Raw genomic sequence first — 16,281 nt, forward strand, 5'->3', positions numbered from 1 at the left:
GCTAGTATATTCAACTACAGCTTATCTCTCGGGTTTTTAAACAACACCATATAGTTACAGTTCAAACTAATAGTGCGACTGAACTTTCCCTGGTGAATAACATTCTGAGTCAACATCATGACGCTCATATTACGATGGTGACGAAAATGGGTAAAGACCTTCATCACGTTTTCATCATCTGAGGCTTGAGCAATAACATCGTCTACAATGATCAGACGATTCTGATCAGGAGGAAACAGGTTTTCATCTTCAAAAGAATGAGGCAATCCTTCCACAAATTTTATATTTTTATTCATCTTCTGCAATTCAGCATACATCGGCTGAAAAGATGTGTAAATCCACACAATATTTTCTGGAACAACATCCATGACATGGTTACAGTTCTACAAAGCACTTTTTACAAAAAAGGTTTTTCCACAACCGCTGGGTCCTATTATCATACATGAGAAAGGCGCTAAATCTAGGATCAAAATCAACCTCCTATAAATCGGCAGAATGCAACATTTTTATTTTTTTATTGTATCTTTCTTCTTGTTCTTATGCTCTAATAACCAAAAGGCAGAGTTGTCCCATCAGAAAAAAGGCATCTCTTGTCATACACCAACCGAAACCTTTTGACAAATGTAGCATTTCTTAAGAGGAATCTCTTTTTATCCCTCCTGATCGTGTGCTGAGGAATTTCAATGACACCCTCGACCAGCCCTTTGATGCTGTCCAAATTGACCCTCTCGCTGCATTCAGCGATACCTTTAGCACGTATCACTAGCTTTTTCTGGTTTTTGGTTTGATATGCATAACTCTTGGGTCCTGTTGATGCAAACTCCGAAATGCTGTCTCCCGCGAGCTCGTCAGTAAGATCACCCAGATAATTTCCAAGCTCCAAAGGAGTTTCACCACTTTTGGTCACATAAATCAAACTGTCCGTGTCAATATAAATCAATCTGTCCTGCAATTGCTCCATGCTGCTGAGAAGTTTTAAACGTGCATAAGCGGTGGTGAATGCAGCAATAAACACATTGTTTACCTTGCTTGGGGGAGAGATGACACGTTTGCTGTAGTTCCACTGCACTACACACATTTCAGGGTTGAAGAAATGGAAGTAGTTAACCCTGTATTTATTCGAGAACATGAAGCTGAAAAACTCATCAGGGTTAGGGATGACTGTGGTCTGAGACAGATCACTTCGCTGTGCAAACTTTCCCCAAAAGCTGTTTAAGCACAGTTTTGCTACCTGTCTTTTAGCAGGGTTCACCTCGATTTTGTCTGCGTCTAATTGGATACCCTGGTGGAGTTTGTAGTCTGCTACATACTTTGACCTGCTCTCCTCATCCACCGCTTCAGAGGGGTAGCCTGAAGCCTCCTGCTTACCCTTTAAAAAGCAATGAATGTAACCTTTAAAGATTGTGTCACTGGTCTTCTCAAAATGCCAAACTTCAGTGATTTTGGCGAGGCGATAACCACACTGCAACACTTTACAAAACTCTACACTCACCCACACACCTGTCAGAGCTCTGTCCTCATCATTATGCCTGCAGGGACCTGACTGGTTATTTATTTCAGCACATGTGCAGCAGAGAGTAAACACCAGTTTACCTTGGGATGTTTTGTAAGGCAAAACAGGGAAAAAGAGAGCTCGTGGGGGGTAGACCACAGCTCTGACGAGGCCAAAGTAGCTGTTGGGGTCATCAAAATGTTTGTAAATGATGGTGGGGTGCCCGAGGGGAAAGACGCAGCTAGCATTTACATAAGGGTACAGAGATGTGTAATCCACATAGTGTACAGTTTCACCTGGCCCCGCTGTATACCTCAACCTCATAGGGCAGGTGCGTCCACCATACAGAGTATCCCGGGGTGATAGCGGTTCGGGTGCATTAACTTTCTCAAGAAAGCTGATCACCCCGGGTTTTTCATTTCAGTCCACTCATGCTCCCAGATGACGTCGATACGAAGGCCGTACACAGTTTGGAGTACCTTGCTTCTCTCAACAGTAAAACTGTTCAAATGCTACCCCTCTCAACGGACATTTGTCATGAGGCATGTAACACTTTTTACAACCGTGGAAAAAACAGCCGTAAAATTCAACGCAACTTTGACACCGTTAATCTCTGCATACCCATCCACAGAATATGGACCAATTGTCTTTTCCCCTTTGTTTAATGCATGTTCGATGTCAATTTTTCTGCTGTCTGAAATCCAGCCAAGCCATTGAATGGACGTGCTGGAAAATGTCTTACTACTACGCCTGTAGTCCAGAGGTGAGGGGATGGCCAAGGTTTTAGGAGGAAGGAAATTGGTTACAAAAACCTTCATGCAGGCTGAGGCTATTGTGACGCATTTAAGCAGATCCATACATGTCTCCTTAAAGAACTCATCCCTGAATTTAACACAACCTTGAAATAGAATGTCCACATAATTTTTACAATAACGAAGAGCTTCCTTCTCAAAGTCAAAGACCCCTTTGCTCGCTTCTCTGTACCAGCTGTTAAACACCTGTTGTTCTTGAAGGCTCATGCGTTCTACAGCGTAGGAGGATGGAGGAGGAAAAGACCCCACATACTGGAGATGTTGTTCAGAGGAGAATAGGTGGGGGAAAAAACCTTTGGTCTGATCACTAAAACCTAATGCTTTCGGCATCGCACTAAGCTTCATGCACATGAAGGACAGGCTATCAATGTATTTTAACCTGTAATCAGGGTCGGTTAAACAGAGAACTTTACTTCCCTGCATGATGAGATGAGGTTTAATGCTTAACTGCAGCATAGCTGTGAGAATCAGGTAGCTGTCATACCCACGCGCGTTATGAGCTATTAAGGTAAAGCCTCTGTACATCGGTCTCCTGAAATGGAGAAGTAATTTTTGGGTACAATTCAATCCGTAAGCATGCCATTCCACTCCTTTCAGCGTTTTAACACAGACCAGATAGGGGATGTGCATACCGTTCTCGTCGATGAAGCATTCAAAATCATAAAAAAAGAGTTTATCATCTAACTGATTACAGGCTTGGGCGGTTTGAATGTAACACAGATGACCATCGCACGTCACATCTAAATCAGGAGGTATATTCTCACCGCAAATACGGCATTTTACATTACACACGTGTGGTTTATCCTGCTTGCTGATTGGAATAACGTATATCCTTTTGCACACCTTGCATAGTTTTACCAACTCACAGTCACTCATAGGCCTGTCAGCACTAGATCTTTTGCGGGGTTCCCTGTGTCTGCTGAAACATGAAGAGTTACGACAGATTCTGTGACAACCTGCACAGGCGACAGGTTCGTTAATTTCACGCATACACTGGTATGAGTGACACACCGGACAATAGCCTTCACAATGGTGTGTATCTGGCTTTTCATAGCTCCCGTAACAATATGCACAGATGTATCTCGATCCTATAAAACCCTTGAGATTTTTTATCCCATAGTAGTGACCTTGAAATAACAGCAGAAAGAGAGGGTTTGATCGATCAGGGAAACTGGTCTCAAATTTACACAGAGCTGCGGAGCCTGTAACGGTTGTGTGAAACACTACAATTTTTCTCTTTAGAATGTTTTCAAATTTACCAATGTCACTGAAAGTTACTGCTGTCTGATCATCTAAACCAGCCCTGTGTTGCCACTCCCTCCCCAGCTCTAAAGCCTGATTATCAGTAAGGTTAGAGTCAGAGACGTGTGCGAGACTTATGGCAAAGCATAACTGATTACCGGTATTATCTACAATATACAGGTGACGCTTTTTCTTATTAATCAGTTCAGAGTCTAACGTTCCTTTAACCTTACGTTTTGACCCTCCTGCAGGGTCATTAACTACCTGTAGAACAAATTCCAGGTTATTATCTGCAGGCATTTCAGCGTTGGACTGTACTAACTCATCTAAAAAATCCTCAAAAGCAGGCAGAATCATATTCCCATCTTCGTTAATGGTAAACGTGACGTTACGGTTCAGATTTTCCCCGACTAATTCTAGGTGCACAACATCGTTACGTCTGGCTAAAGATCTTGCAGTATCGGCTAATTCAGTGAGAATACGCATAATGTTTATATAGACTGCAGTGAGATCAGGGACATTACCAGGGCAGGGAGGTGGGATAGTAAAAGGTCTCCTTATTTCAATGTTATTAAAACGTTCACGTTCAACAGTCACAGGAGGATCTCCCTCAATCTGATCAGGGTTGACTGCAACCTCTGGATTGAAATTACCGCCATGCTGCCCAGTATGATCAGCGGCGTGTGACATTGAAGGAATTTGTAAGTCAGCTGATTCATTTTGCTGAATGCTGGGTGGATACGGTGTTCTATTTAAATCTTCAACAGCCTGTTCTAATAAGCGTAAAAGGTCACCGTGCAGATTTTGATTTATTACATTTTCACTGTTAGCAGGAGATGCATTTAACCCGATGTTATCTGCTACTTCTGCATTAACAGGAATTTCATTAAGTTGAGCAACAACATTCCTTATCTCATTCAGCGCATGTGTGATCTGGCTATCCATATTAACATGAGTATCAGAAGAAGAAGAAGAAGAATAAGAATAAGACCCAGGGATCAGTTTAAATTACCTTGATATCAGCGCAATGTTTCACTAACAATGTCTGACATGCAGCCAGAAGCGTTAAACATGATGCTTTATTACAACGGTCACGTAAGGATAGGGGAACTCTCTGTCTGCGCTGTTGCTGTCCAGGTCTCGATGAAATCTGCTCCACCATCAATGTTGCCTCTGGAAAGATAAAGAAAAAAATCAATTAATGAAATATGCGAATTAATTCAGTAGGTAAATGAGTATAAGAAGAATTAAACTTACCATTCAATAAACCTCTAACAAGCCTCGCCCTGGTATACAGAGCAGAGTCGCCGTCTTTTCCTCAATTTAAGATATTCTGCAAAACAAAATAAAGTTACCTTACAATGCAGGTCTTTTGAAAAGAAAAAATCAAAAATCTGGTTTCTGTGAAGATTTGGATAGAACAGTATTTGAAATACTATAACTTACTCCGTACACGGGGTATTTGAACGGTTCCGGGCGGTTCCAACTCTTCCTGCACTGAACTGGTTATCCAGGCTTGGGTTCTGGTTTTTTTTTTTTTTTTACTTACTCTCCTCTCCTGGAGATGTTAATTTTTCCGGCGCACGGTCAGGGGACTGTGGCGCGTGAATGGCTTCACCCTCTATTTCATGTTTAGCTGGGATCGGATTGTCTTTTTTAAAGACAAGTTTCTGTCTCAACTTTGATTTTTTCGGAGGCAAACGGTTACAAACGCTGACCTCTCCAACGTTCAGGAATACGTCTCTTGTTAAATCTGTAAGTAGAATTTATTTAATTAAATTTTTAAATCACAAAATAGCATTCACCAGTTGACTAAACTAGATGTTGTTGCAGTTAATAATTACCATAGCTGGACTGTGTAAAAACGATACCATCCAGCTCGTCACTCGTGGGCTCTAAAGAATATAAGTTAAACATTATTATTATCCAACGAGCATTCACAAGCACGTAAAGAATTCTTAAAGATGATTACTTACTACTGAAGATTGCGTTGTATCTCTCGGTAGAAGCAGAATGTTCACCACCTTCTCCGTTTCCTGAAATATGTTCCGACATTTTTTTTTGCTTCTCCTTACAAGTATTCTAAACATATTTCAGTGTAATTGGTTAAAAATAAACTTTTGGCTACCAGATTTGAACCCGATCTCCCAGTAAAGATTGCGTTGTGTCTCTCGATAGAACCAGGTTGACTGACTACGCCGCCTTCTCTGTTTCTAATGACGAAATCCTATCAGTGTGCATAGTTACGCCCCTTGGCCACACCCCCCCGAGACACCTCAGCAACAGCACAGACGTGTTAATTCAATAAACAGGGGATGGGAATTGTCAGAGGCAATGCTCGAGACTTATGGCCGGGAAAAGAGCACAGTCCTCTTAATTACTTAAACAGTGACATGTCTGAGGACTTTATAACCTTTATTTTTTATTTTTTCAGTTTCTTGCGACGATTTACATAGACATACAGGTTACAACCTCTGGCTCCCACGTGGGATGAGGAGAAAACTGTTTTCTCTAAATCCTCAATAACTATTGCTGTAAGATGAAAAAAGAAAAGCTTAAGGTAACTAACATTATCATCCATTTTACCAAATGGAGTCTCTCATGATTCCAAACAAGGTCTTTTAGCTATAGAATACATTTCTAATTTGGAAACAGCATACTGAGCACTCATAAAATTTTAGATAATTCCATGTTTGGCTTACTTTAAAAAAAAAAATTTTCAGTTCATTTGTTTCTCTGTTTTTTAGATCATCTCTACAAGTTACTGGTGCAGATTAGATTACTCAAAAATTTTGAGCAGAGGAAGAAAGGTTCTGTATCTACTTATTGTCTCCTTGTTTTTTAGATGTAAAAACATCCATCTAAATAACCCCTGTGTTAAAACAAAATGAATTTACAATTCTGTCAAGTTCTCTTTTTATCAGAATTTTGTGTGATGTGCCTGCATTAACCTGAGTGACCTTTTAAAGTGGATAAACAACATGTTTTGTTTTTAGATGTAAAAAACATCTAAAAACATACAATTAGAAAGATTCGCTTCCTTGTAATGACAACATCCGACTAATGACAACATCCGGTTAATGACAACTTCCGGTTAATGACGATATCCGGTTACGTCACCGGAAGGCCCACCACCAGAAGTCCCGCCCTAGGATGTCCCAGCCACTGGAAGTCCCGCCCACCTGTCAACATTTTCACACCTCGTTTGATTGAAAGATGTACATTTAGTCTTTGTTACCAATATGTATTATCAGCAGGACAGCCAGAATAATAATACCTGGCTTTTTATTATTATGCAGCTCAGTGTCTGTCTAGGGTTATATGTGCCAATCCGGCAGAGGAACCAGACTAAAGTATAGATATATGCCACTGTCAACTTTAAAATGGAGTTAAGCCTAAAATTTAGATTTAACATTTTTTAATTCAACCAAGAGGTTTATTTTTGATAGGAAATGGGACAGCTATGGTAAATGGCCTGCACTTGTATTGCACTTTATCAAGTTCCCAGAGACCCCAAAGTGCTGTACACCTCAACCAGTCATCCACTCATTCATACACACAGTTACACACTGACAGTGGTAAGTTACAATGTAACCACAGCTGCCCTGGGGCAGACTGACAGAAGTGAGGCTGCCATACAATCGGCACCACCGAGCCCTCTGACCACCATCAGCAGGCAAGGAGGGTGAAGTGTCTTGCCCAAGGACACAACCACTGAGACAGACAGAGCAGGGATTCGAACTGGCAACCCACCAGTTACAGGACAAACCTCTACCACCGTCGCCCCCTTTTATCTTTCAAAAGATAATAAAACAATTTAAAATAGTATCCATTACAAAAAAATCTTTTTTTTAATGACATTTTAGCAAAAATAACATTTTGAAAATTATTTTGACCTTTCTCAATAAACAGTGGAAAAATCTTTATTGGCATTACCGTAATCAAACCTTTGCTATAATTGCTGACCAGCGTATTGCAGATTTCCACTGATATTTTAATGATTTTATTTTTGCTGATGAGCTCCAAGTCTTTGAAGTTTGAAGGTCTTTATATCAACCTAATCTATAGTATCCTCCACAGATCTTTTGTCAGGACTCTAGCTAGGCTGGTTCCAGTCAGCAATAAATGTTGGTCAAATAAAAGATTACAAAAATAAAAATAACATTTAAAAAAATTACTTTGAACCTAAATCTGACAAGAGTGTGAATAGTTTTGGGGCTAATCTATATATCTTAAAGCTAATTAAAGTAGCTCATAGTATATATGTCACTTATGAAAACACAACAGTCTCAATGCTGGGTGTTTTGTAAGTTGGTCCATGACATCATAGGAAAAAGCGAGGAGGCAGAATCTGCTTTAATATAAACAAAGATTGGTGCCGAGATATCGAAGTGTTGAAGCCATGTAGTAATGACCTGGAGTCATTTCTCATAAACTGTAAACCATTTTACTCACCGAGGGAGTTCTCCTAGTTTGTATTGGTTGGTGCTTATATACCTCCTCAATTCTACACTTCAGATGCGGGAAAAACAACTGGCTGAGCTGGTAATACCATTGTTCTTGGGGATTTTAAGTGCAAACCTCTCCAATAAACTTCCCAAATACAGACAGCACATTAGGTGTCCCACCAAGGACAAAAACACTGTGGACCACTGCTACACAACTTTAAAGGGTGCATATCATGCTGTCACCAGGGCTACTGTGGGACTTTCTGACCACTCTCTGGTCCAGCTCATCCCAAACTAAAGGCAGAAATTAAAATCTTCCAAGCCTGTGGTTTGGCCTGTAATGGTGCGTTCACACCGAACGTGGATTCTGCGATAGGAGCAGCTGATTTACATGTGTAGAGGCGCGTTCAGGAGCGGAGAGGCGCGAGGCGGTGCGAAGGAGACGAAGGACCCGCTGCGAAAGGTGCACAGAGCGAAGCGAGAGTGGTGGACGAGTTGAAAAATCTGAACTTTTTTCTAAATTTGCATCGCTTCAACCAATCAGGGACTGGATGTGGCTGTGATGTAGGGTGAAGGACCGCAGTGGAGAAGAAGCTGTTTTCAGTGTGCGGCAAGCCTGAGTTGTATGACTCAACTAACTAGCTGAGATGTATTTACTCACCGAAGACAGATGGACAGGTGTTCAGCAGCGGGGATATAGCGCCAGTAGTTGGTGTCCCGGAGGCCAATTCGTCTCCCAACGCAGGACGCAGATCTTCGAACTGGGTCCTCGATAGACGGAAGGACCGCTGAAATCGACTGTCATCCAGATGCAGCTCCTGGAGTAGGAGGTGGTACTCTCCGAACTGTTTCCGTCCCTGAAGAATCTGGTGAACCCAGAGACGTAGACGTCGGCGGCGTTTTTTGGCTCTCCACAGGTAAAACATCGTGATTATCCGTGAAATCCATGTCCGCCATGGTCAGTTGAAACCAGCAAGCAGCAGATGGAAGCTCCTCCTACTTGATGACGCGGCGAAGCATTGCCGTTTGTTGACATTTGGTAACGCGGACTTCACGTGGAATGTCAAGCAAGCAGCAGCACACAAATGACGCGAAATATTCACAGAATCTGCGTTCGGTGTGAACGCACCATAAGAAGTGGACTAATGAATCAAAGCAGATGTTACAGGCCTGCTTTGACTGAACAGATTGAACTGTTTTTGAAACTTCAACCACTGGTTTAAACCAGCTTACTGAGGTGGTGACACCATGCCTCTGTTTCTGTGAGGACATGTGCAGACCAAGACTTTCTGCACAAACAATAACAATAAACCTTGGTTCACTTCTCATCTGAGGCAGGTACGCATGGATAAGGAAGAGGCTCACAGCAGTGGGGACCGGGCCCTGTATAAGCAGGCCAGGAACAAACTAACAAAGGAGATTCAGCTAAAAGAATCTACAGTGAGAAGCTAAAGAAAAGTTTATCACATGGAGATGATTCTGCTGTTTGGAATTGTTTGAAAAACCTGACTGCCTGCAGGAGCCATACCCCCAACCCTGAGCAGAATCCTCAGTTGTCAAATCAGTTAAATGGCTTCTAAAGCAGGTATGAAAAGCAGCAGTTCACACCTCAACCCAACTCCTCCACATCCCCTTCAGACACAGAAATTCTTGCCATATATCAAACATGATGCCTCTCTATCATGCCTGAGAGTCTGGCACCCATCCTAGTGAGATCTTCAACAAGTCACTGGAGCTGTATGAGGTTCCCACCTGCTTCAAGTACTTCACCATCATCGCAGTACCCAAGAAACCCTCCATCACAGGATTAAATTACTACATGCCTGTTGCCCTGACTTCTGTGGTCATGAAATCCTTTAAGTGACTGGTGTTAAAGCACTTGAAGGACATCACAGGCCCCCTGCTGGACCCCCTGGAGTTTGCTTACCAGGCAAGCAGATGATGCAGTTAACTTGGTACTACACTTCATCCTGCACCACCTTGACCACCCAGGGATGTACACCAGGATCCTGTTTATGGACTTCAGCTCGGCCTTCAACACTATCAGCCAAGACATCTTCCACCAGAAGCTCACCCAGCTCAAAGTCCACCTGTCAGTGGATCACCAGGTTCCTAAAGGACCGGCAGCAGCAGGTGAGGGTAGGGAGCATCTTCTCCAGCACAAGAACAGTCAAGCACCGGCGCCCCCCGAGGGGTGTTCTCCTCCCACTCATCTTCTCCCCCTCACCATCCTCAACAACACTGTATCTACTGTGGACCACTTCCGGTTCCTAAGAACCACCTTTTCTCAAGATCTGAGATGGTCCTCATACATAGACAATGTTCAGTAAAAGGCCCAGCAGAGACTGTACTTCCTCAGGGAACTCAAGAAGTTCAACCTTCCACAGGAGCTGCTGGTCATCTTCTACACTGCCATAATTCAGTCTGTCCTGTCTTCACCCATCTCAGTGTGGTTTGGCTCATCCAAAAAACAGGACATGTCCAGACTGCAACGATCAATCGGGGCTGCAGAGAGAATCATCAGGGCTAACCTTCCCTCCATCCAGGACTTATACAGGTCTAGGGTCAGGAAAAGTGCAGCTAAAATCTCTGCAGGCCCCACACACCCTGTACATGAACTGTTTAGGCTTTTACCTTCAGGTGGCGCTACAGAGCGCTGTTTACTAAAACCAGCCGTCACAAAGACACTTTCTTCCCCCAGGCTGTTTCTCTGATGAACACTTGACAGTGAGAGTTCCAGAGCAACACCATGCATACCTGGACTGATCTGACATTATATTCTATTGTAAATGTCAATTGTGTATATATGTACATTTAAAAAGATATCCTTTATTTCCACTGTTATATATACAAAAAATAAATAAAAAGTCCTCACTGAGAGCAAAGTTTACTGGAGTCAAATTCCTTGTTTGGCTGTACAAACTTGGCAATAAAGCTGATTCTGATTATTATGCTGCAGGCTTTGTCTTTACACTTTAACTTTAGGCTGTAATAACACTTCTGGCAAATTTTCTACACATTTCAACAAAACCATGATAATTTTGATAACCACGCGTAATTTGCAAACAATAACCATGACACAGAATGTCCATATCATTGAATCCCTAGTACCAACACATAATTAAAAATGATTTTACCTTGGCTGCAGGTAGCAGGATGGATATTCTATTAGCTGGGATCTAAGATTTGGCAGATGAAATAATATTTATGTTCTAAGGAAGAATTTTATGTGTTAATTAACTTCTGTTTCCTCTTTCAGCTACTCTTGAAGTTCAACAATTTTCCTGTTAATTTTTCTGATCTTCAGAAGCAAAAAAAAAGAACACCATAGGCAAATTAATTTATTTCACATGCAGCATTCTTTGAGGTGAAGAAGTATCTGTAGAATAAACAGGAGACAGTGTGTAATACTCCGTGTTATCACCCTGGAGATCTTTATTTAGCAGTCGCAGATTTATCCACAACATAAAAACTGGAACTACTTTCAGCTTTACAGAAGTGACTCGATTATTAAAGGCCCATACTTGTTGGAGGTCTACAAGGCTTTTATTTGGAGACAATAACAATTCAATCGCCTGCTTGCCAGTTCTCATTTGACGTTTAGTACAAAAACTTGTAGGTGCATATGTAGGAAACCTGCAGAATAATTTAATAAGTGAAAACTCAGGCATGTAAAAAAAATGTCCAAGATACTAAGCACTGGTAAAACACTTTCACAACATAAAACTTTTACCACTACATTGGTTTCACTTGCTGGCGTGCCCTGGCATATAAATCTGATCTTATTCATGGAATCCTGATTTAATGAAGAGATCTGTGGGGTTAAAGCAAGTTAATAATTACTAATTTGAAAGAAACAGAAAGCTTTCTAAGTCACACAACATGAGGAGGAAGGGATGAAATCTACCCCACCACCTATTTGATCAATCAGGTTGATGTGTCCTCCTTGTTTTACAGATCGGAGCCTTAGGTTGACTTTTAGTGAGAGAGCCTCACCTACTTTAACGACTGCCCATCTGCATTTTGGTTGCAGGCAACGTTTCCACTTGTTGCACTCAGCTTTTACAGCATTAGGATTACAGTGGGAGTGTGTGGAGGTGAAAGGACTAATGATTTATTCCCTGCTGGACATGTGAGGCATTCATCATCAGCATCATATAGCCTGGAGTTTTGTTTTAGCTGTGGATGTTCGCTGTTGGTAAACACAAACAGCAGGATGAGCTGTACTGACCATGCCTTTCTCTAATGTGTCTGATGTCTCACCTCAACCTCATACCCACTGGGCTACGCTAGTTAATCTATGTTTGGCCGCTATAAATAGTAAAGGTGCACTAATCCTTATTTTTGGCTGATTTGAAATTACTATCTGATTTTTTTTAGCTTTGACCTGCTGATAACAGTTTTAACGGATTCAGATTCCAGTTTAAGGACTATGAGATAACAGGACATGCATTGAAAATATTTTTTTCTAGTCTTCCTTTTGTGAGCGGTCATTAATTATTTGCTTTAGGAGCTGAGTTGATGTTATGGTACAGCAGCCAGAGAGCATTTGCGATAAAAGAAAGACAAAATGGTGATAGACATGATTTTTTTAAACAATCTGTAGCATCCTATATAAGCAAATAACGAAGTCACTGTTAGCAACAAAATTAGTCTCTGTAAGGGAATCACCCAGGTATTGGATCTCAATCTCGATAGGCTTTAATGCTTAGAGAAATTTACAACATTTAATTTCCTTTTGTGATTAACAAAGTATGTTTGATTTGACTTGACTTGCATACACAGACAGCTCTCTTTACAGCACACAATGCTGCGATTAGCATAGCTTAAGAATCATTCATAATTTTTTACAAGTTAAACAGCATAGAACTACGTTTATGAAGCAGGAAGATACTTTTCCTGGACCGAGATATGTCACAAACCCACAGATGAACAAGTCCATAAAACAGAGGAAAGTGCTCCAGGTTTTAACATTGAGGTAACATTTTAACAGGAGCAGGGTGTGGGTTTACTAAAGACTACAGCTGCATGTTGAGCGTTATAAAGGACACATCATCAGAAGGTTATAGTAGCTTTCCTAACCAGATTAGCTCGTTTTAGCAGGATATTGAGACTGACCTACAGAAATTTTGTCTCAGATCAAATATCTGTTGCTGTCAAGAACCACGGAGAAGAGAGACTGCAGCATCCAGGATGCCACTGATTAATGAGTAAGTTCCGTACTGATGAAATGTGGCTTGTTATTTCACTACACCGTAAAGCCACCAAGTTTGATTTTAATACTTTTATTAATCAATTGGACCAGAGCTCAGTATCTTAAATAACTCGGATTGTGGACAGAAAATCCTGAGCAGATATCTCTAGACTCTATGGGTATTCCCCAGAAGATAAAGTCCAGGGGTCTCAAACTCCAGTCTTTGAGGAAAGGTGTCCTGCAACTTCTAGATGTGTCTTGGCTTGACCACACCTGTATAAAAGTAGGTAAGAGTTTTGCCTGTCGCGATCTGTAAAAAATCTATTAACCACATGAATTAAATTAATCTCATGCTAATTTAAAATGAGCCAGATAATTTCCGTTTGCATGCTTGTTTGTTTTCCTTGTGCCTCCCTTTCTTTCTACCAAAAAGACTGGATGACAAAATATTTCACTCCGGTGCATCAGTCTCGGCTCACCCCTCCTCTTTTCATTTCCTGTGTAGGGAGGAGTGAACTCTTGCGTCAGGTACTTGCCAGGTGCATGGTCTCGTTAAGTACCTCAGAGTGTAGAATGAGAGCCCCATGAGAAGTAGTGAGCCAGAAAAACGCTAGTTGAGAATTGGAAAACCAGAGATGGAATTGGTTTCAAAACCAAACGAGACGGCTGCAGTGCGGGAGCACTTTGTATTCCTAATGATTAATATTTTTTGAAGGGCAATTTTTCATAATCCATTTTATTTATTGTTTTGTTGTTTATTTTTTGGGATATTTAAAATGTCTCCAAGTTACTAGGTTAAATTTTCTTTAGAAATTAAAGTTTATTGATCGTTGAGAGGTTGCTAAATGACAATATTGTTGTTTATCGCAATAATTTCTAGAACAGTTTATCATCCAGCAATTTATCGTGCCAGGCCAAGTAAGAGTATATAAACAGGTCATTAGCAGGAAACTGACTCCTCAACGAGGAGGTCATTCAGCCATTTGATCCAGGTGCTTGGACCTGGTTTGCATCTAAAAGTTGCAGGACGCTGGCCCTCTAGGACTGCACTAAAACCACTGATTTGGCTCTTAGACTTAATTTGAGATTTCCAAGTGGCTGCCAACATTTCCGAATCCAGCATGTTGCGCTTATGTGTGAAGCAATCACTGACTCATACAAGACTGGATTTTCGAGTTTCTGACCAGACAATGGTCAGGGTAAATCAAGCTAAAAGTAGGCAGAGTTAATTTCTCAGTGCATCATTAACTCCTTTAAGATTATGGTTCCACAACAAACAAGCGCGCCCCATTACGGATCCCTTTGTCCTGTCATGTCATAAAAGCGAATCCAAAGAGATCAAGGGCCCTGTGTGCTTTCTATGCATGCAGCTAGGATTGCAGAGCCAAAGGTTTCAGCTTTACAACTTGCATCATTCACCTGAGCAATTTGTGAATGTGTTGGAGATTTCCCCTATATCTGCCTGAGCACTGTGCTGTGGTCCTCATGCAGGCTGTCTGAATTGCATTCATTGCTTTACATACAATCAAAGTTGTGTGGCATCCTCAACATCTCATTATTTGCATCAGATTTTACGGATCAACGTATTTCAGAGGTCAGAGACCACAGGAAGATAATGTGATGGTTCGGCTCTGTGCAAAGCTTGAACTTAATACTGCTGCACTATATTATATTACTACATCTCACTCGTTCCACAATCGCATAGTACCCCTTACGATTCTTACCAGTTACGGGTTTATTGCTACCTCGAGACATGGATGTGTAATATTAGTGGACAGACTTCAACCTCCCATTCTGTATCAGGAATTTTGAATTTATTGCAAGAAGTTATAAACATCTGCAGATCACGAAACAAAAGTATGATTTGAAAGATGGCGGTGTGAGACATAAGAAATTACAACAGGTCCCTGGCATTTATGCATCAAGAAAATCAATATATAAACTCAAGAAAATCTCAAAACAGGTATGGAATAGGAAGAAGAAGCAGGAATAGGATTTTAGGAAGACTTTGACAAATGAGACAGAGCGAGATAAAGCTGCAAGTGAGTCTAAGTTTGAAAAAGGGAGGGGTGCCTGAACATTTTCCCTTGGGCCCTACATATATCTATATCCGCCTCTGTTTAGGAAAACTTGCATAATTGGCAAACATCTCGCAATACTCCTGTATGTCAGCGTAATTATTTATAGGTGTAATAAAAGTGACGGTTTACTTTATAATTTCCCAAAATAAATTGGGGAAATATTTCTATAATAAATCTAACGGAACAAAAATTAATAGGGTACAGTTTAGCCCAATTTACTTCAGTTTAATAACTTAAACATACATTATGAGACCTACAGTACAGTACACATACTTTAAAAGTAAACTAAGAATTGACGCAACAAGGCCGATATTTCTGCTTCAATTTTAAAGCGAATAATGATATAAAATATGAATGTAAAATTGTATATGTCTCTCTAAAGGCCGGCCAGCAACAGCAGCACCGCCTACCTCCCGCTTGACGTTCCATAATAATTTCTCCTTGTGTTCTTCCTCCGTGCAGCCCTCCATGTCCGTCAGTCTGTCTGCGGTGCGTTCAACAACGGCTTAGTCACACTGACGCTCCGCTTGGATCCGTTCTCCCTGGCCGTCCAGAACCTCTTTCCTTTTTATTACCTGTTTCCTTCTTTCCTTGCTCAGCTGCACTCTGACGCAGCCGAGCTGCTTGACGGCGACGGCAGAGGACCCGCCTTCCTCACCAAACTGATCAATGGAGGCAGAGAAAGGAAGAACTCTGAGAGCCTCCCAGCGTTCAGCTCCGCCCCAACCTGCAGCCTCTCAGCATCCAACGCAGCAACCTGTAGATCCTCTGAGTTATTTTTAGCAGCTTCTCCCTCCTTTCTTCCTTCCCTCCTTCTTCATCGGCAAAGCAGGAGATGCTCATGTACCGTGAAAGGCGTGAAAATGCTGAAAAACATACGTGTCTTGCTTTGCTGTTTCATTCAGCAATAAGATTTTTATAGCTCGTCACTACACTGCTATGGGATGTAAGCAGGGGGAAATGGAAGAGTTCTTACACGCAGTGAGATTCCCAGAACAAGGTTGTGTGTGTG

General features: G+C 41.4%; 1 protein-coding gene across 4 annotated transcripts in view; it reads right to left on the bottom strand.

The window, feature by feature from the left end:
* The window catches only part of sgsm2 (small G protein signaling modulator 2), a 171,513-nt gene extending 155,232 nt beyond the window's left edge, over positions 1-16,281 (bottom strand). For all 4 annotated transcript variants that reach the window (XM_047392687.1, XM_047392685.1, XM_047392686.1 and 1 more), the window contains exon 1: positions 15,680-16,281. In XM_047392687.1, coding sequence (XP_047248643.1) covers positions 15,680-15,739 — 60 coding nt within the window. In that variant the 5' untranslated portion in view covers positions 15,740-16,281. The remainder of the gene's footprint in view (positions 1-15,679) is intronic.

This window comes from Girardinichthys multiradiatus, chromosome 18 (assembly GCF_021462225.1).
Source record: "Girardinichthys multiradiatus isolate DD_20200921_A chromosome 18, DD_fGirMul_XY1, whole genome shotgun sequence".
NCBI lineage: Eukaryota > Metazoa > Chordata > Actinopteri > Cyprinodontiformes > Goodeidae > Girardinichthys > Girardinichthys multiradiatus.